The 20,512-nt window shown below is 45.9% G+C and overlaps 1 protein-coding gene and 1 non-coding gene across 2 annotated transcripts; both read right to left on the bottom strand.

Annotated features, from left to right (window-relative positions):
• Positions 1–11,127: 11,127 nt before the first annotated feature.
• On the bottom strand, positions 11,128–13,868 carry LOC102391118 (heterogeneous nuclear ribonucleoprotein K). Its single transcript, XM_044931114.2, has one exon. It carries the CDS (start codon positions 13,743–13,745, stop codon positions 12,351–12,353), a length of 1,395 nt encoding a protein of 464 aa, XP_044787049.2. The 5' UTR covers positions 13,746–13,868; the 3' UTR covers positions 11,128–12,350.
• A 666-nt stretch (positions 13,869–14,534) lies between these two features.
• Positions 14,535–14,641, bottom strand: LOC112580521. The gene has a single exon (XR_003104915.1). It is a non-coding gene; the product is annotated as a U6 spliceosomal RNA (small nuclear RNA).
• Positions 14,642–20,512: the final 5,871 nt, after the last annotated feature.

Here is a 20,512-nt window from a genome sequence, read left to right as displayed (position 1 = left end):
GTGAGGCTGTGTCTGGCTTCTGACTTACTAAAGAAACGTGCATGCATGCTCAGTCACTCAGTCGTGTCCAAATCTTTGCAACGCCATGGACTGTAGCCCACCAGGCTCCTCTGCCCATGGGATTTCCCAGGCAAGAATACCGGAGTGGGTTGCCATTTCCTCCTCCAGGGGATCTTCCCGACCCAGGGATCAAACCCGAGTCTACTGCATCTCCTGCTTTGGCAGGCAGATTCTTTATCATTGCAGTGCCTGAGAACCCCGACTTAGAAATGTAATGTGAGCCAAATGGATGACTTTAGATGATATTATTATAGCCTTTCTAAAAGCATCAAAAGAAATATGTGAATTAATTTTACTTATGTATTTTATTTAACTGAGTATATCCAAATAATGTCATTTCAATATGTTTTAAAATTGCTAACGTTATATTCTACATTCTTTTTCTCATATTAATTCTTTCAAATCCAGTGTGTAATTTGCACTTAACAGCACATTTCTATTAGGATGCTAAATTTTCAAAAGGAATATTTGCTCCATATTTAAATGTCATAAAAAATTGCAGTTTAAAAACTAAATTAGCATACCCAAATAGTTTCCAATTAGGTGTTAAACTGAAAAGTATAGATAAATTAAAAGTTCCATTATTGAGAGTCTGTCCCAGTTTGTAAACAGACCCACTGTAGGGAAGGGTCTGCCTATGGGCCCTGCTGAGCTGCCTCATATAGTATTCTTTTTTTTGTTTTTTAACTATTTATAATTTTTAATTGATATATAGTTGATTTACAATGCTGTGTTAAGTTACTGCTATACAGCAGAGTGATGCAGTTATGCACATATATATTCTTTTTCATATTCTTTTCCATTATGGTTTATCAAAGGATATTGAATATAGTTCCCTGTGCTACACAGTGGGACTTTGTTTTTTATCCATTCTGTATAATAATCTGCATCTGTTAACCCCAAACTCCCAACCCATCTCTCTCCCACGCCCTGCCCCTTGGCAACCACCAGTCTAATGTCTATGTCCCTGATTCTATTTCTGTTTCATAAATAAGTTCATTTATGTCATATTTAATGTAATTAATTTATTTTTGGCCTGTGCTGAGTGGAATGCGGGATCTTCCCCTACCAGGGATTGAACCCGTGTCCCTGCAATGGAAGCATGAAGTCTCAACTGCTGGACCGCCAGGGAAGTCCTATGTCATGTTTGAGATTCCACATATAAGTGGTATCATAGGGTGTCTCTCTCTCTGACTTACTTCACTTAGCCCGTTCAGGGTTCCTGTTCTGTGTTAGACACAGTGCATGCCGCCATCCTTTTCTGTCTACAGATGACCGGGCTTCCTGCTTAACTGTCCCGACAGATCAGAAGGCAATGGTCGTCATTCACATGTGGAGGGTCACGCCATTCGCAGTCATCCACCATCCAGCATCTGTGCCCACAGCTAATGGCCACGGGCATGATCTGCCCAGACCCTGCTCCAGGGCCGACGGACACCCAGCTGCAGGGAGTGTTGCCCACGCACAGCCCTCAGCGGTCAGTGCTCGCAGCTTCCTCAGCTGCAGGGAACCCTGACCAAGGGCATGCCGCCTTTCTAGGCCATGCACATCCCTGATTCGTCAGCTCTGTTTTAAAGCGCCATCCCTTCCTTTTCCAGGTTTTGATCCCAGAAGTCTTCCCTGATGCATTTCCTGGTGCCAACCTCTGGCTCAGCCTCTGCTCCCTGGAAGCTCAAACTGTGCCTGCTGCTCCCGGGAGCGGGTGGAGCCCAGGGAGCGGACACCAGGAGGTTGTTGGAGCTGCTGCTCTCTGCCGCTGGCTTGAGGACCCTTCACCCTTGGTGGTGAAGTAGCACCCGTGGCACAAGGTAATGATGAAACTGTTGTTAAAACGCCCACCGCGATGGACTGATGGTAGTCTGCCGGGGGAGAATTCACTAGTGGGGTCCATGTGTCAAGAGTTTGAGAAATGGAGCGGAAGGGAGCAACTCCAAGGCTGGTGAGACGCGTGGCCGTTGCTAAGACAATTCAGGCTTCGGGGGTAAAAAGGAAAAGCTGAGAGTGATTCATTAGCAATTAAAAAGCCAGGCCTGAAGGCCAGGGAGCCTCCCTGCAACACAGAAAGAGCTGCCCCCCAATCTCACCGCCCCCGGCCACCAGGTGAGAAAGCTAAGGGTGAAGCCAGTGCTGCGGAGCTCCAAGGTTAAACGCGCGACCCAGGCAGGTCTGCTCCCCAGGGTCACGCAGCCTCCGCCGGCCTCCTGTCTGAGCGGCTCTGATGAGAGAGGAAAGAAGCCGTGTCCCGAGGCAGCGGCAGGCCTGTTGCCACCAAGGCCAGGTGAGCCGGGGTCAAGCAGGGTCAGACCGTGAAATCGGATCCGGGAGAGCTTACTGACTAGGAGCCTTCTCCCAGGGCATAGGATTGATCACCCCAGCGGGGTCCCCTGGGGGTGGTACCAACATGCCGCCTGGATGAAGCTGGAAACCAGCACCCGGCCAGATGCCAGAGTGACCATGTCAGATGGCGGGAGAAGGGCGGTAAGGCTGGAAGAAGGGCCGGGTAGGGAGGCCGCGCTGTGTGACGCAGGCCCCGAGTCTGCCTGTTCCGAGGGAGGGCCAGGAGCGCATGTGCTGTCGGAGGGGCCCCAGCCTGGGTGAGGAGTTCTCCGGCTCCCCCGTAGGCCGGCTGGGGGAGATGCTGCCACAGTAACTGCCAGGGCGTGCAGAGCCCACGGTGATGGCAGCGAGGCGGGAGGGGCCGCCGAGTCCTGGTCCGCAGGATCACGGAGATGGTTAGGGGCTCCTGGAAACCCTGGGGCAGAAGAGATGGAGCACTGTTAGAGGTCCCGCTCAGCCTGTGGACTGAAGGAAATGAAGGATGGGTGACCAACAGCTTGGCATTGAGCAGCTCCTCTAATAGATCAGGCCTCCTTTGCCTCAACCAGAGTTAGGAGGTCCTCCTCCGAGCTTGGCACCCCACTCCAGTACTCTGTCTGGAAAATCCCATGGACGGAGGAGTCTGGAAGGCTGCAGTCCATGGGGTCGCTGAGGGTTGGAAACGACTGAGTGACTTCACTTTCACTTTTCACTTTTATGCATTGGAGAAGGAAATGGCAACCACTCCAGTGTTCTTGCCTGGAGAATCCCAGGGTCGGGGGAGCCTGGTGGGCTGCCGTCTATGGGGTCGCACAGAGTCGGACACGACTGAAGCGACTTAGCAGCAGCAGCCTCCGAGCTTGCATGCAGTGCCTAGTCCCCCCAGCTAGAAGCTAATGATGGTCCGTTGGAGTCACCTGTTCACTGCACCTTCTCTAGCTAGACTGTGGGCTTTAAGAGCCAGGAGCCCTTTCTCCACGCTGCAAAGCAGTGCTCTTAACCACCAGCGAGAGTCCTCTGAGTGGGGTCTTCAGGCCAGCAGCTGCAGCGTCACGTGGAGGTGGGCCGGCTCTCTATGCAGTCATGTGACTGGCAGTGTGACTCAGCTGTCGTTGAAGTGGATGTCTCGGCAATCCAAGGATTGTCAGACACTTGCATTAAAATTTTAAAAAAAGCGAAGTTTATTCTAGAAATTGGAGAGAATTTACTAAGCAGCATAGAGGTTTGTTTGAATGTTACTTTGGGATGCTAGTATTTGTGGAATTAAAAAGAGTCAGATACCTCTGTACTTTACTTTTAAAATCTGTGTTCTTTAAATTCATAATAAATAGATGCAGTTGATACTTGGGAACATATAAAAAGATAATGTTAACTTTTCTGTTTTGTGTTCACAGTTTTGGTTTTATAAAACCAGATGGATTGAAAACTTATATAAGCATTTGAACATTCAGATAAGTCTAATGATTTTCTATTACTATTTGAATATCTTCATTTCTCTTAAATTCATGAAAATTCTGTGTCTCTGAATAAGCATATAAAAATATTTTGGTCTTCCTTCCTTTACATTGTTATTTTTGTCCTAAGTAAATAACACTTTTTGTTTTTTATTATAAAGGACATTTGTTGTTGTTCAGGTGCCAAGTCGTGTCCAACTCTCTACGACCCCATGAATTGCAGCACTCGATGCTTCCTGTCCTTCACTATCTCCCGGAGTTTACTCAAACTCATGTCCATTTCTCATCCTCTGTCATCCCCTGCTCTTGCCCTCAATCTTTCCCAGCATCAGGGTCTTTTCCAGTGAATCGGCTCTTCAAGAACATTTACTGAACTACAAAAATGTACAACAAGTTAAAATCTTATGTGAATGATATTAATGCTTGAATTTGCACTTCTATCATTATTTCAGTATGCACAGTATTTTTTTAAATTTTATTTAACCATGGAACCTTATTTAAATTTTTTTTTAACCATGGAACTGATATCTTGGAATGTTACCTGTAATATATTTCACTGCTAAGGATAAACAGAAAAAACTAGTACACAGTTTAACTTCCCTAAACGGTAGTTTTTGTTTTGCCAAAATTTTATTTCTCTACATATTAATTCAGATTATGTTCTGCATAGCTCAGACGGTAAAGAATCTGCCTGCAATGCAAGAGACCAGGGTTCAATCCCTGGGTCAGGAAAATACCCTAGAGAATGGGTATTATACAAGAATGGCCACTCTTGTATTCTTGCCTGGAGAACGCCATGGACAGAGGAGTCTGATGGGCTGTTACAGTCCATGGGTCACAAAGAATCAGACACGACTGAGCAAGTAACACATTAACTTTTACTCTGCATTTTTATTCAGAATTCATAGTAAAGATGAAATAAATTCAGTGACGCGCACACACACACACACACACACACAAAACCCCTGTCTGGCGCTTACACTACAATCTACCCTGTGATGCTTGAGGCATCAGAGTCAATGATAAAGACATTAGCAGCCTGGGTGGCAGATTGGTTGAAACTCAGGGATAGGGCAAGTTGTGACCAATAAAATACACCTCTAAATGCTAAGTGTGCAAACCCAATAATAATATACAATCTGAAATGCACTCCATAGCTGTTGTCCCAGACTTAAAACATCCAGCCACGAAAACAGGTCAGTGAGCTCGGGGGCCCTGGAAATTTGTTCATAGATTTGGGTAACACTGAGCAATATTTCAACATCTGGGCAAGTGGTGAGGTCTCCGAGGGGGTGGCGTGTCCCAGGGGGCCATCTCTGGTGACGGAGGCAAAGGCACCTCCCAAGGCAAATTCCTGGGTGCGGGCCGTGTGGTCTGAGATGGTGTCCTTTCCAGCAACGAGTCCTTCTCACTCAGAGGCAATGCTGTGGAGGGTCGTGGTGGGCCACTCTCCTACACGGTGGGTGACTCTCCCATGTGACTGTCGGTGGGCGTATTGGTCAGGAGCAGGGTGCAGGCCACCCTGATGTAACCTGGGGGCTTCCCCGAGCACAGAACTGCGCGTCTGCTGCTGCTCCTAGGGACCAGTTGTGAGGAGCCCGCCGGGGTCCTCAGGGCCACGTTCAGCTACGGGCCAGGCTGCCGCCCTTCATGCCCTGAGCACGTTTCATCAACATGGAAAGCACGTGAAGGTCCTGGGCACAGCTCTGTTTGCAGGCCAGGGAAGACCTTACACATGCTGCCTCCTGGGACTGTCCCTTGAGGCACCGGACAGACATGGGAGCACAGTCCCTGGAACCAGATGAGTTTTCTGTGCAGGCAGCCACAGGGCCAGCTGGTGGCAGGGTTCCGCGTATAGGAGTCTGGGGGTGAGTATCATTAGACACTGCTTCCAGAGGACCAGTTGCCTGGAAAGGGAGTCCATCCCTTGCTCAGGGCTGGGTGGTCTAGAGCCCTGAGCCCTCCGACAGGGCTCCCCAACCCTCCCCACTCCTCCACCCTGCAGCGCTGTTGCAGGTGGGAACAGTATGTTCCAGTATTGGAGCTGCATGATGGTTGGCTCAAGAGTGTAACCCGTCATCCTAGCTGTGCAAAGTCATTTAGTCACAGCCACGTCGAGCACTGAAGCTTGGTGAGCTTGACTGGGGTCCTGGCTGAGCTGATTGTATATTGATGAACGGCTGAGTGTGCCGATTCCTGGGGAGAAAGCTGTGGATCGTGGGTTACCTCGGCTCTTGTGGGATCTGACCAGTTTCTGGCTTTCTAATCGTATTCTCATCTCCAAGTTTGGCTCATCTCTACCAAGCAGAGAGTTTCCTTCCCTCTTTCAGACACTCAGACTGTGTCAGGGATTGGGCTCCAGGCAATGATTTTTACTTCCTGTGAGTTAGTAGAGGGTCTGGTTTCATTTGCCACCCTTGTGGCCTCTGTAAACGGGGAGAGCAGCTAGCCTGAAAGTGGCCCCTCTGTTGTCAGGGTTTTATTTATTTATTTATTTATTTTTTATTAATAGTTTTGGCACAGTGGTAAAGAACCCGCCTGCCAATGCAGGAGATGCTGGAGACACGGGTTTGATCCCTGAGTCGGGAAGATCCGCTGGAGAAGGGCATGGCAACCCACTCCAGTGTTCTTGCCTAGAGAATCCCATGCACAGAGGAGCCTGGTGGGCTACAGTCCATGGGGTCACAGGTTGAACATGACTGAGCACAGACAAAAACAACACTTACTTTAAACTTTTTTTGATGTGGACAATTTTTAAAGTCTTGATCGAGTTTCTTACAATATTGCTTCTGTTTTTGTGTGTTTTTTTTTTGGTCACAAGGCATGTGGGATGTTAGCTCCCCCTCCAGGGATGAACCTGCCCCCTGCATTGGAAGAGGGGAGGGATCTTATCCCCGGGACCACCAGGGAAGCTCTTGTCAGGGTTTTAGAAGAAATGATCTCACACTTGCGCTTACTGAGCGTCTGCCTGGGAGCCACACAGCCATGAGGGGTCACGTTGGACCATCTGCCCTCAATCAGGTCCCCAGTGCAAAGCCAAGGATGAGAAGGTGTAAAAACCAGAGTGGAAGGGGAAGTGGAGTCAGAGGACAGAAGAGAAAGGACCCTGTCTTGGAGGGGTAAAGCTTGCAGATTGCCAGAGACATAGGGAAGTGGAACTGGTGGGGGCGGTGGGTCTGCGGGGTGTGCAGGCTGGGGGTGGGGGGAGAGAATCAAGCAAAATGGGGTCCTAGCTTGGTCCATTTCAAGGGTCACTTGCTTAAGGGTGACCTAAGGAGAGTCTCTTTCAGAAGGCTCTTCTGGTAACTTCCTGGCTGTACCGTTAGGGCTCTGTTCACTCACTGCCAAGGGCCCAGGTTCAATCCCTGGTGGGGGATCTAAGAACTAAGATCCTGCAAGCTGAGCAGCATAGCCAAAAAGAAAATGAGGCTGTCCTGATGAAAAGTGAGTGCCCAGGTTAGAGCCAGTAATGGCTGGCGATGCAAAGGGCACAAGACACACGCAGTCAGGGAAGAGATGACCTGTTTGAAGGGGAGCCACTACCGGAGTGGTGCGGAGGGGCCCGGAGTCAGAGGGCGATGGCTGTGGCTGCGGAGTGGTCAGCGGCCCAGGAAATCAGCCCGCCCGCAGGGGCGCTGGGTCTCCGCGGACGCATCTGGACAGCTCCTTTGCTTGCTTTGGAATCAGAAGATGCAGTCCTCTATGGTAATCGCGGGGAGGCAGGGTTCCCCTCCCTTTAACTCAAGTTGCTAAAGTGTGAATTCTCGATGTGCCCAGCTCCCGTGGGCCCACTTCTCAAGTCGGTGGGAAGGGTCCCAGCGGGAGGGGCGTGGAGGGTCTGGTGAGTCTGGGGTGTCCTGTGGGAGGATTTCCAATGTGGAACCGTTAGCACGTGCAGAAATGGGGATAACCCTGAGCGAGTTGGGATCTCTGCTAATTCCTTCGATATCGGGGTGCCCTGCCCGGGCTTGCCTTTTGTGAGAAAATTGTCCCTTAGCTATAGATCGAACCCCCAGGCCCGTAGCGACAGCCCAGGGGTCTGCAAGGAGGAGGAGGCAGCCACCCCACCCCCATCATCACTTGCTCAAAGAGCTCAGGTGAGGGACTGAGTAAGGGGAAGCCACGTCTTCCAGTACTTTGGAAAGGCCTTTGATGTCAGGCGTAGCCCTCCCCAGATGTCAGGTGTATGTCAGGTGTGCCCCTCCCCAGAAGGTACCGTTTCCATCTTACCAGAGGGGCTTCTGCAGGAAGGCATCTCTAACCCAGGGCCTTTCAAGAACTTGTGTACAGAGCACATGCAGACTTTGGAGATACTACAGGTCCAGACCATCAAAATAAAGCAAAGAGTGCAGTGAGGTGAGTCACACAAATGTTGGGGTTTCCTAGTGCACATGAAAGCAATGTTTTATTTGTATAAAGTTCTTATTGCCAGTTGCTTAGGTAACAGGTGACAAAGCAGAGTTCTTAAAAGTAATTCAGTTCAGTTCAGTTCAGTTGCTCAGTCATGTCCGACTCTTTGCGACCCCATGAATTGCAGCACGCCAGGCCTCCCTGTCCATCATCAACTCCTGGAGTTCACTCAAACTCACGTCCATCGAGTCAGTGATGCCATCCAGCCATCTCATCCTCTGTCGTCCCCTTCTCCTCCTGCCCCCAATCCCTCCCAGCATCAGAGTCTTTTCCAATGAGTCAACTCTTCGCATGAGGTGGACAAAGTACTGGAATTTCAGCTTTAGCATCATTCCTTCCTAAGAACACCCAGGACCCATCTCCTTCAGAATGGACTGGTTGGATCTCCTTGCAGTCCAAGAGACTCTCAAGAGTCTTCTCCAACACCACAGTTCAAAAGCATCAATTCTTCGGCGCTCAGCTTTCTTCATAGTCCAACTCTCACATCCATACATGACCACTGGAAAAACCATAGCCTTGACTAGACGGACCTTTGTTGGCAAAGTAATGTCTCTGCTTTTGAATATGCTTAAACCTAAGGCTGAATCTTGAATACATTATTGAATTATTTAATGTCCTGATGGCTAGCAGATTGATGGCTACACGTTGGGCATGCTTGTTTTTTTTTTTACTTTATTTTTCACTGCAGATTTATTTGGCAGTCTATAGTAAATTTGTAAGCTTACATCAAATTTATGAATAAAGAACCATTTAAAATTTTTAAAAAAGTTTTCTACCTGCAACTAACACATTGTAAATTAACTATACTTCAACTAAAGATTTAAAAAAAAGTTATGTTTGCACTATAAATAAATGGGCAGTAGCATTATGTCTAAAAAATACTATGTATATGCCTTCCTTAAAAACCTTTATTGCTAAAAAATGCTGAATATCATCTGAGCCTTCAGCAAATTGTAATCTTTTTGCAATAGTAACACCACAGATCACTGGTCACCATATCAACTATAGCTGAAAAAGTTTGAAATATTGTAAGAATTTCTGCAATGTGACACAGACACAAGGTGAGCAAATGCTGTTGGAAAAAAATGGCACCAGTACACGTGCTTGATGCCAGGTTGCCATGAACCTTCACTTTGTAAAACAAAACAAAACAACGCAATATCCACAAAGTTGCTGAAAACTTCCCTAACCTAGGAAAGGAAATAGGCCTCTAGGTCCAAGAAACCTGGGGGGTCCCAAAGAGGATCCACCCAAAGAGAATCAAGTGTAGCGTTGACATATATGTGTGAGCTAGGTGGTTACCATGTGAACTGGATAACTACCGGGAAGCTGCCGCAGAGCACAGGGAGCTCAGCTCGGTGCCCTGTGACGACCCAGAGGGGTGGGGTGGGAGGGAGGGAACACACACACACACACAGCTGATTCACTTTGTTGTGCTGCAGCAACTCACACTACATTGTAAAGCAGTTGTTGTTAAGCTGTGTCTGACTTTTTTGTGACCCCGTGGAGCCCACCAGGCTCCTCTGTCCATGGGATTTCCCAGGCAAGAATGCTAGAGTGGGTTGCCATTTTCTTCTCCAGGGAAACTTCCTGACCCAGGGATCAAACCTGTGTCTCCTTCATTGGCAGGCAGATTCTTTACCACTGAGCCACCTGGAAAACCTGTAAAGCAATTACACATCAAAAAAAAAAAAAAAAAAAAAACCTCCCTAAGAACACTCTCCACTTTCAAGAAAAAGGGGGGCAAAAATTAAAGATAGTCTTAAAAGCAGCAAGTTATGTACAAAGCAACTCCCAGAAGGCTGTCAGCTGACTTTCTGGCTAATTGGAGGCAGAAAAAGGTGAGGTAATGGCTGCTCTGTAAAGCCATATCTGAGTTGCATGCTTCTTTGTGAGCTGCACATTCAGAGCATGGTGGTTTCAGCATGATCCAAGGGTGGAGATTTTGGCCCTGACATCAAAAAATTTTGGCCCTGACATCACGTGCATTGGACACCCGTGCAGGCCCAGCTGGAGGGTCGATGGTCCCAACCAGTTTGAACTTGGCAAGACTAGCTCCGTGTTCCTGAAAAACAACTTAAGTACCTGTTACCATAACAACCCTTATGTCACAGATATTACCTGTAGGGGATGATAAAAGGAGTCTCACTACTTTTTGTGTCTAAGCTATGCAAATCTGGAAGAGTACGCAATTTGCAGGAACATTTAAGGCAAGCTTGGTTATGGGACATTATGTATTAAGCAAATTAGAGTCTAAGGGATCTAACTCTTGAATGCCCTCAGTTTCAGTCTCACTGTCGGAGACATTTTCATATGGAATGCTGTTGACTGGATGGTTGTTAACAACTAAATGGGATTCTAGCAATGTGCCAGTATCTTTCCACTTTCTTTTTTGCAGTTTCAACACATTTTATTATATTTCTGTATGCATCTTTCCACTTTTACGATCATTTTGCCATAAAGGATCCATGTTTGAAGACCAAGGTGTAGACTGGGTGGAAGGAAAAGCAAAATGGAGTTGCCATTGCTAAGAGAGCCTGGAGGCCCTTTAGGAGTGTGGCTTATGCACATCTCAGCCGGGCAGAATCAGACCTTCTGACCCCTCACGGTCATAATGGAGTCATTCAAAACATCTGCCAGAAACTCAAGATACTTATCAGAGCCTTACCCTAAAATTACTCACCACAGCCTTTCTACTTATCTCCCGGACCCTAAAACAATTTGTGATTCCTTAAGGACAATATTTTCCAGCTTGCGTTCGAGTTGATCACAGTTCTTTTTTTTTTTTTTTTTAATTTAAGATTATTGTATTTCCTTACAAGAGGAACGTTTTAACAAATTTTACAGGTGTCAATCAACTCTTGTTCAAAATTGGGCACACATCAAATCTAGCATTATGGGAGTTTTATTTGGAAGTGAACTTTAACTATTAATACAAATGCCAAGAGATACTACACAAAACATCCACAGGAATTTTTTTCATCTTTTTTTTTGAATTGTTCACAAACATTTCCTACATAATCCAACATACAACAGAGAAATGGTACATCTTTTTCTTTCAGTTTGCATACAATGGAAAAACAAGAATATATATATATTTTACAAAGTTTAACTAATAGACACTACCAAGCTGACAGTTAAGTCTATATGTGAGAAATTATCTAATAAAAAATAATCAGAATTTATTTAGCATCAGTCACTTCCATAACCAAGTATTATTCTGATTGATAAAACTTGTCATTAAGCTTCTGGTATAAACTTATACCACTATTCCATCGGTTGTGTTGCTCCCCACCTTGGTTCTTCAGAATTACGAACAGAAAATCGTTGCAAAGTAGGGGCAAGCATTTGCAAAAACAAACAAAAATCCCCAGCTTATTATAAGCATGAATGTGTGGTGGAATTTCCTCCCAAGCAATGGACTTCAAATCATTAAGAATCACCAGAAATGAGTATTGTCAAGATATTTTGCCTAAGTCCAAGAAGAGATGCCATTTATTTATATCCAACAGAGGACTGAAAATTAAACTTAGTGTTCCGTTTGGGGGTAGGTTGGAGGGAATTCAGCCATTTGAAAAATGACCATCTTAAAAAAAATGACCACCAAAAATAGGTTCACTAAATTTATTTTAAAAATCATAAAACGTTTCTTACAAAAGAGCATTACATTCTGCACACTGCTCTGAATAGATGCCAGGGACATATGGACTACTGTTACTTTTCCTCCCTGTCCCACCACCCCAAATGTTACAGTGACCACAAAGCAAAGTGTTCACAATAATTACATGGGGGGACTTCTTTAAACCACCAACAATGAACAAAAATTAAAATTCACTCACTCTGCTGCTGTTTCAAAATTTCAATGTTAGTTTTCGCACACCCTCCCCCACCCCCACCCTGTTTGTAAGGAACTAAAACATTACATCTGGTGAACAGCAAAGATTTCACTACACCTCAAATGCAGAACACCTATGAAGCAGAGGAATGTTGGCTTTTTAAACAGAAGCAGATAAAAAAAAAAAGATGGAGGACTCCTTCAGTTCTTCACTAGTCTTAGAAAAACTTTCCAGAATACTGCTTCACACTATAAAAAAGAAAAAATATCTTGCATTAGAATCCTTCAACATCTGCATACTGCTTCACACTGTTCTGCAGCAAATACTGTGCATTCTGTATCTGGTCCTGTGTTCCCGTAATGGTAATGATCCGATCTTCGGATCCTTCTAAAGGCTCATCAATTTTGATCGAAGCTCCTGACTCATGACGGATTTGTTTAATCCGCTGACCACCTTTGCCAATAATAGATCCAGCCAAATCTTTGGGAATAGTTACTTGTGTAGTAATAATAGGTCCACCAAGATCACCATATGAGCCACGACCCCCTGCATAGGAATAATCATATCCAGAGCCACCCTGTGGTTCATAAGCCATCTGCCACTCTGATGGGCTCCATGTATCTATTGCAGAGTCCCAGGTTTCATCAGCACTGAAACCAACCATGCCATCATAACGGTCTCCAGGTCTTCCTCTTCTGTCATAGGCCATTAGATCTCCTCCTCTAGGTGGTGGTGGTGGTGGAAGAGGAAGATTCCGAGCTCTACTACCTCCCCGGCCACCTCGTCCGGGAGGGGGTGGAGAAGGTCCTCGACGAGGGCTCATATCATCATAATCTCTTCTGGAGGGAGGCATGGGACGCCCACCCCGACCAGGCGGCATTCTGTCAAAACCACCTCTTCCCCGCATGGGAAATCCCACAGGACGTCCACGGCGGTCATCAAACATCATTGTAAAACCACCATAATCATAGGTTTCATCATAAAAATTGGGATCATAAGGCTGAGCGCGTCCTTTGATGGGAGACTCTGATATAAGATCAAGGATGATCTTTATGCACTCTACAACCCTATCAGGTTTTCCTCCGATAAGAACGACTCTGTCAGTAGATTGAGGACAACATTCCTGGAAAAGTTTGATTGTTGTCTGAGTGTTCTCTCGAAGTTCTTTGATTTTAGCACCTTTGACTCCAATAATTCCTCCTGCCAGACTCTGATGAATCAACAGTCTCAACTCGCAGTCAAAGTCGCTTCCTTTATAGTGTTGGTAATTTAAGCATTCCACAGCATCAGATTCGAGCGGGAGCTGGCTGGTTGCAGTGGGTGATGGCAACTGCAGGCCCTCTTCCAAGGTAGGGATGATTTTCTTCAGAATTTCTCCAATCGTTTCAATATCAGCACTGATACTCAATATGCGCTCGGGGCCACTGCTGTCTGGGACTGAAACACTGGCATTGTAGTCTGTACGGAGAGCCTTAATATTCTTGCCTCCTTTTCCAATCACTGCCCCAGCATTCTTGCTCTGAAGCAGAATGCGTAATCCAACCATCTCATCAGTGTTTCTAGATCTTTTAAAAGCTTGTTCCTCTTCCATATCTTCAGCAGGGCGTTTACCAAATTCTCCATTGGTTTCAGTGTTGGGAAAGGTTTCCTCTGGCTGTTCAGTTTCCATTTTCTTGTATTCAAGGGACACACCAATCAGTTATTAAATATATCCTTCCAGGGCAGAACTGAAGTGTCCTGGGCGGGACCAACTGACACCCTAGCGCTGTAGTAGCCTATAGGCCGCAAATAGGCGGAAGTAGGCAAGACGTCGAGGTCGGTGCAGCAGAGAAACAGAGGATAATGGCGTCTCTGATCACAGTTCTTGCCAGGCAACTTTTAACCTCATGACTTTTTGCGTCTATAAGCACCAACTCTCTTCCTGTGAACACGCTCTTGGTTTTACTTGAATGTGTAGCTTTTGAATTGGAATTCTTAGAACTCCCAATAAATTCTCTTCTTGTTGCAGCTTCCTGCACTATTTCTTGGTTGACAATTGTGATACTATGATTTACAATAAGAAATATATGTTTGATCTTCATCCCCATTTCTGTACAGAGCTCCTAAGACTTTGTTTTTTCTTTAAAAAATTGAAGTGTAATTGATTTACAATATCATATTAGTTTTGGGTGTACAGCAGCACAGCAATTTTGTGTGTGTGTGTGTGTGTATTTATCCTTCAGCTTCTTTTCCCTTTTGGTTATAACAAAGTATTGAGTATAGTTCCTTGTACTGTCAGTAGGTCCTTGTTGGTTATCTGTTTTATTTTAATTATTTTGGGGATTCTATAACTTTATTCAACAATCGGCAGTTCTCATCCACCTTAACTGTAGATTTTTCGAAAGTGGTGACAGGCACATAGGTGACCAACATATAAAGCTTGTTTGATGAACTTTCCTTTTCATTATGTTTTTAGAACAAAAATACAGAATGCTTTGTGACTTTGCAGGTCTTCCTTGTTCAGGGGTCATGCTAATGTTCTCTGAATCATTCCATTTTTAGTATATGTGCTGCTGAAGCAAGCACTCTGTTTTATATATAGCAGTCTGTTCTTGCCTGGAGAAGCCCATGGACGGGGAGCCTGTCCTACACTCCATGGGGTTGCGAAGAGTCAGACACGACTGAAGTGACTTGGCACCCACTCGGTGTGTATGTGTCAATCCCAATCTCCTAAATTATTCTTCCTTCTGCCCCATCCCTTTCCTCTTTGGTAACCGTTAAGATTGTTTTCTATGTCTGTGAGTCTCTGTTTTGAAAATAAGTTCATTTGTATCTTTTTTTTTAAAGATTCCAGGTGTAAGTGATATCATATGATATTTATCTTTCTCTGTTTGGCTTACTTCACTTAGTATGATCATCCCTAGGTCTGTCTACAAATGGCATTACTTCATTCTTTTTCTCTTTTTAGGCCATGCCACACAGCTCCTGAGATCTTAGGTCTCCAAGCAGGGATCGAACCTGGGCCATCGGCAGTGAAAGTGGAGAATCTTGACCACTGGACCACCAGATAAGTCCCTAGTTCATTCTTTTTTATGACTGAGTAATATTCCATTTGCTGACTGTAGCTTTGTAGTATAGTCTGAAATCAGGGAGCCTGATTCCTGCGACTCTGTTTTTCTTTCTCAGGATTATTTTAGCTATTCGAGGTCTTTTGTGTCTCCATACAAATTTAAAACTTTTTGTTCTAGTTCTTTGAAAAATGCCATTGGTAATTTGGTGGAGACTGCATTGAATCTGTAGATTGCCTTGGGTAATATAGTCATTTTGACCATATTGATTCTTCCAATACAAGAACCTCCTAAGACTTGGAATTTCTGGTGTAATGAGAGCCATAAAGGTGTCTTTTGTTAACGGGGTGACTTTCAGAACTCACCTATATTTGGGGGCTGGTTGCCAGGGGAGACAGCCTTGTGGTTCGAGGGCTGGAGCTTCCAGCACGCCCTCAGTGGGAGGGGGCTGGGGTTGCAGCTGTCACCGATGGCCCATGATTTAATCAATCGTCTCTGTGTAAGGAAACCTCCATAAAAATCCCAAAGGACTGGACTCAGCGCTTCCAGCCTGGTGAACAAGTAGAGATCTGGGGAGAGTGATGACCCTTGAAGGGACGTGGAAGTTCTGTGCCCCTGTCCATAATTTGTGGTCCGTTCTGGCTGTTCCTGAGTTATATCCTTTTATAACAAACTGGCAATCTAGTGAGTAAACAAATTTTCTGAGTTCTGCAAGCCCCTCTAGCAAATTAATTGCACTCAAGGGAGGGGGGTCGTGGGAACCTCTGATTTACAGATAGTCAGTTAGAAGCGCAGATAACAACCTGGATTTAAGACTGGCCTCTGAAATGGGGCGGGGGTCAGTCTTGAAGGACTGAGCCCTGAACTGTGAAATCGAATGTAATCCCTAGGTAGACAGTGGCAGAACTGAGGTGAATCTTAGGACATCCAGCTGGTGCCTCCGGGGCCTGAGAATTGTTCGTTGGTGTGAGGAAACCCTCGCTCCCTCATACCCAAGGGAACTGGGTGTGCAGCACTCTCATTCACCATTGGCTCAGGCCAACTTTGCACAGCAGGAGACGGGTCTCAGGAATATGTCCATTCATTGTGAGCTTTCCCAGTGACCCCTGTCGTGGAAGGACAGGCCGGCCCCAGGCAGGAAATGTCCTCGTGAGGGGGAGGCCCTGGAATGAACGCCAGAGCCCTGGGCCCTTCCCTTCTGTCCTCCTCCACGGGGGGCCTGGACACCCGTCAGCCTTTCCCTCCATGCAGGGAGGCCTCCTAAGGTGAGCTTCTTGGTTCTGCCCTGTTCAGGGGAAGGCCACGGGGCCATAGGATCTGTGGAATCTTGGAGGGAACAAGCTTGTAGCTGGGGTGGATCTTCATGGAGGTTATGGATTTCAGGGTCTTCAGAGATAAGGGCCCGTTGACATTTTTTGGCAGCTGTGAGAAGAGCTCAGAGCCTGACCTGCAGATGGGCAACAGCCAGTCAGCTGCCCTCTCTCCTTCCTACTGCACAGAATCTTTTTTTAAAAAAATTCTATTTGAGTATAGTTAACTTACAGTGCCATGTTTCAGGTGCACAGAAAGTGATTGTTACACATTCACATCGACTCAGTCTTTTGCAGATTATTTTCTCATACAAGTTATCACAGAATGTTGAGAGTTCCCTGTGCTATGCCACAGGTCCTTGCTGGCTATCTTTTCTAAAATTTATTTTTAATTGGAGGATAATTGCTTTATGTCTGCCTTATATGTAGCAGTGTGTATGTTCATCCCAAGCTCCTGCTTTATCCCGAGGCCTACCTGTCCCCTTTGGTAACCATGTGTTTTCCATACCCGTAAGTCTGTTTCTATTTTGTAAATCAGTTCATTTGTGTCATTGTTTAAATTAGATTCCTCATACGATTTTGTCTTTCTTTGAAATATGTTACAAAGTGTGATAATCTCCAGGCCCTTCCATGTTGCTGCACATGGCACTATTTCATTATTTAGGGCTGAGTAATATTTCATTGTGTATATGTACAGTATCTTCTTTATTCCTCTGTTGATGGGCATTTAGAGTGCTTCCATATTTTGGCTATTGTAAACAGTGCTGCAGTGAACATTACGGTCCATGTATATTTTCTTTTCTTCTTTAAAATTTTGCTTTTTTTTACTTTTAATTTTTATTGGAGTAGAGTTGATTTACAATGTGTTAGTTTCAGGTGTACAAGAAAGTGAATCAGTTGTAAATGCACATTTATCCATTCTTTTTTAAACTTATTATTTCTTTACTTACTTTTTGACTGCAATGGTCTTCCTTGCTGCCCACAAGCTTCCCATAGTCCTGGTGAGCGGGGACCACCCTCTAGCTGCCCTGAGGAGGGTTCTCACTGTGGCGGCTTCCCTGGATTCAGCGCACAGGCGCCAGGTCCTCAGGCTACAGCGGTTGCAGCTCGTGGCCCAGTTGTGGCGCACGGGCAGCAGCTGGAATCTTCCCCCCGCAGGGATCCAGCCCATGTCCCCCACAGTGGCAGGTGGATTCTTAACCGGTAGACCACCAGGGAAGTGCATATTCATTTTCTTTATTCTTTCCTCATACAGGATATTACAGAATACTGAGTCGAGTTCCTTGTGCTATAGAGTAGATTCCTACTAGTCACCTATGTTATGTATGGTAGTGTGTACGTGTTGACCCAAATCCCTTAATTTATCCCTCCACCTCCCCATATCCCCTTGGATAACCACAAATTTGTTTTCTACATCTCTGACTCTGTTTCTGTTTTGCAAATAAGATCATTTGTACAATTTTTTTCCATTCCACGTATAAGCCATATCATGTTTATGTTTCAGTGTCTCAGTTACTTGACACAGTGTGATCAACTCCGGATCCTGCAAAGGGCATTTTTCATTCTTTCCTATGGCTGAGTAATTGTCCACGGCATATGTGTAGCGCAGCTTCAGTATCCACTCATCTGCGGATGGACATTTTGGTTGCGTCCGTGCCTTTGCCATTGTAAACAGTGCCACAGTGTAAACAGTTCCCTTGGTGTAAACGCTGGGGTGCCTGTGTCCTTTAGAAGGGTGGTTTTGGCCGGAATAGGCCCTGAAGTGGGATTTCAGGATCTTCTACTGCCTTGGTTCTTCATTTTGAAAAAAACCTGGATACAGTTCTCCGTAGTGTCTGTTAGTGATTTCCATCCCCAGCAGCAGTGTAGGAGGCTTCCCTTTTGCCCACACCGTCTCCAACATTTACTGTTTGTTGATTCGGTGAGGACTGGTGCCAGATGATGGCTTGTTAGAGTTTTGGTTTGCATTTTGTGAAGAATTAGGGAGGCTGAGGCTCTTTCCAGGTCTATGTTTTTTGCTTTTTGTAAGTGTGAGCCAAATTTGCCTTTTGAAGTTGGCCCTGAAAGTCGGCCCTGTTTTAAATTCTTTTTCTATTACTTACAGCAAAATACATCTTGGGGGGTGGGGTCATTTCGCAGGCCTCCTGCAGAAAATGGGCCCATTAGCCCCGGTTTTAAAGCTGTGGTTCCAGTTTACAGCCATAAGGTAGCAGCAGTTCCTTATACTCCACTCAGGGTCCAGGGGCAAAAAGACCCTCAGCAAAAGGCATGTACCTGGGTTGTAAATGAATTGCAAACTGCCAGAGCCAATACCCAAGGCCTCTAGTGTCATTACTTCTTGCCCCTTCCTCTTTGTCCCCAGACATATCCTGCTGCTGCTGCTGCTAACTCTCTTCAGTCATGTCTGACTCTGCTGTGCTGAGGCAGCTGCCCCATCAGCTGTCAGGAGGGACACTAGGGAGGAGACTGGAAGCGAGAAACCTGCCGCCAGCAGGTGTGGAGACAGGAAGACTATTGAAAGTTCTTCCAGCCCAGAGCATCCAACATGTTTTGGGTGCCAATGGCTTGGTGTAGCTGTAGGAGGGCCCACCTGGATATGAAACTCGTGGTCCCATCAGGAGAGGACTGGGCACTCAGGCTCCAAGGGGGTCCATCTTCTGGCACGTCCTCTCCAGATCCCCCAGCCCAGCCAGAGCCCAGCCGTGGAGGTGACACCAGTCCAGGTCACTGAACCCGAGGTCTGAGTCCAGGTGTAGCCTTTCATGTAACTTTTATTTTCTGTTGGGTAGAGCGGATTCACACTGTTGTGTTTGTTGGGGTGTGCTGCAGGTTGACTCAGTTCTACATGCACACGCATCTGTTCTTTTTTGGATTCTCTTCCCCAGAGCTTATGACAGAGTGTTGGTAGAATTCCTTGTTCTATCCCATACATCCGTGTTCAGAATGCTATCGATCTGTATATTTAGAAGCGTGTATGGTTTATTCCCAAATTCTACCTTATCTCTTTCCCTGCCTTCACCCCTCCCCTAACTCCTTCTTTTCCTTTCGTAACTCTTGAGTTTGTTTTCTAAGGCTGTGAGTCTGTTTCTGTTTGGTAAATCCTTTCACGTGTATCCATTTTTAGATTACACCTGTAAATGATATCATAAGCTATTTGTCTTTCTCTGAGTTTGATCATCTCCAGGTCTATCCATATTGCTGCAAATGGCATGAATTCATTCCTTTTTTATGGCTGAGTAATAGTCCATTGCATACATGTAGCATACCCCCAGTATCTGTTCATCTCTGGAGGGAAGTTTTGATTGCTTCTGTGCTTTGTCTGTTGTAAATAGTGCCGCAGTGAATCATGGGATTCTCGTGTCTTTCTGAAGGATGGTTTGCCTGAGTATAGGCCTTGAGTGGGATTGCAGAATCTTATGCTAGCTTTGTATCTAGTTCCAAAAGGAGCTTCATGATCTGCATCGTGGCTGTTAGCAGTTTCCATTCCCAGCAATAGCATTGGAAGCTTCCCTTTTCACCACACTATCTCCAAGATTTAGTTTGTGGATTTGATGAGGACGGTAAGCAGATGATAGCTCGTTTTAGTTGTGGTTTGCATTTCTCTACATATTATAGAGGCAGAGGTCTTTTCAGGTACAGATTTTGTGTGTGTGTGTGTGTGTGTGTTTTTTGTAAGTGTGAGCCAAATTTGCCTTTTGAAACTGGCCCCGAATGTCTGGCTTGCTTGGAATTCTTTTGCGATTACCTACTGTAGGCTATTTCTCCAAGGCAGGGGTCATTTAGAGCCCCACAGACCTACTGCATAAAACGGGATAAAATGTGCCCATCCCTGTGCTGTGCTCAGTCCTCTCTGATTTTTGCCGCCCCAGGGACTGTAGCCCAGCAGGCTCCTCTGTCCATGGAGTTTCCCAGGCAAGAATACTGGAGTGGGTAGCCATTTCCTTCTCCAGAGAATCTTCCTGACTCAGGGATAGAGCCCACATCTCTTGCGTCTCCTACATTGGCAGGAGGGTTCTTTACCATTAGCGCCACCTGGGACATCTTAGCAAAAGGCATTTTCCTGGGTTGTAAACTAGAGG

Source organism: Bubalus bubalis, chromosome 18, assembly GCF_019923935.1.
Source record: "Bubalus bubalis isolate 160015118507 breed Murrah chromosome 18, NDDB_SH_1, whole genome shotgun sequence".
Taxonomy (NCBI): Eukaryota; Metazoa; Chordata; class Mammalia; order Artiodactyla; family Bovidae; genus Bubalus; species Bubalus bubalis.
The sequence above is the reverse complement of the archived record's forward strand: the minus strand, read 5'-3'. Positions and strand labels throughout refer to the sequence as shown.

Bases quoted from the DNA above. Each gene is read 5' to 3' on its own strand.
- LOC102391118 (XM_044931114.2), bottom strand. From the start codon at position 13,745: ATGGAAACTGAACAGCCAGAGGAAACCTTTCCCAACACTGAAACCAAT.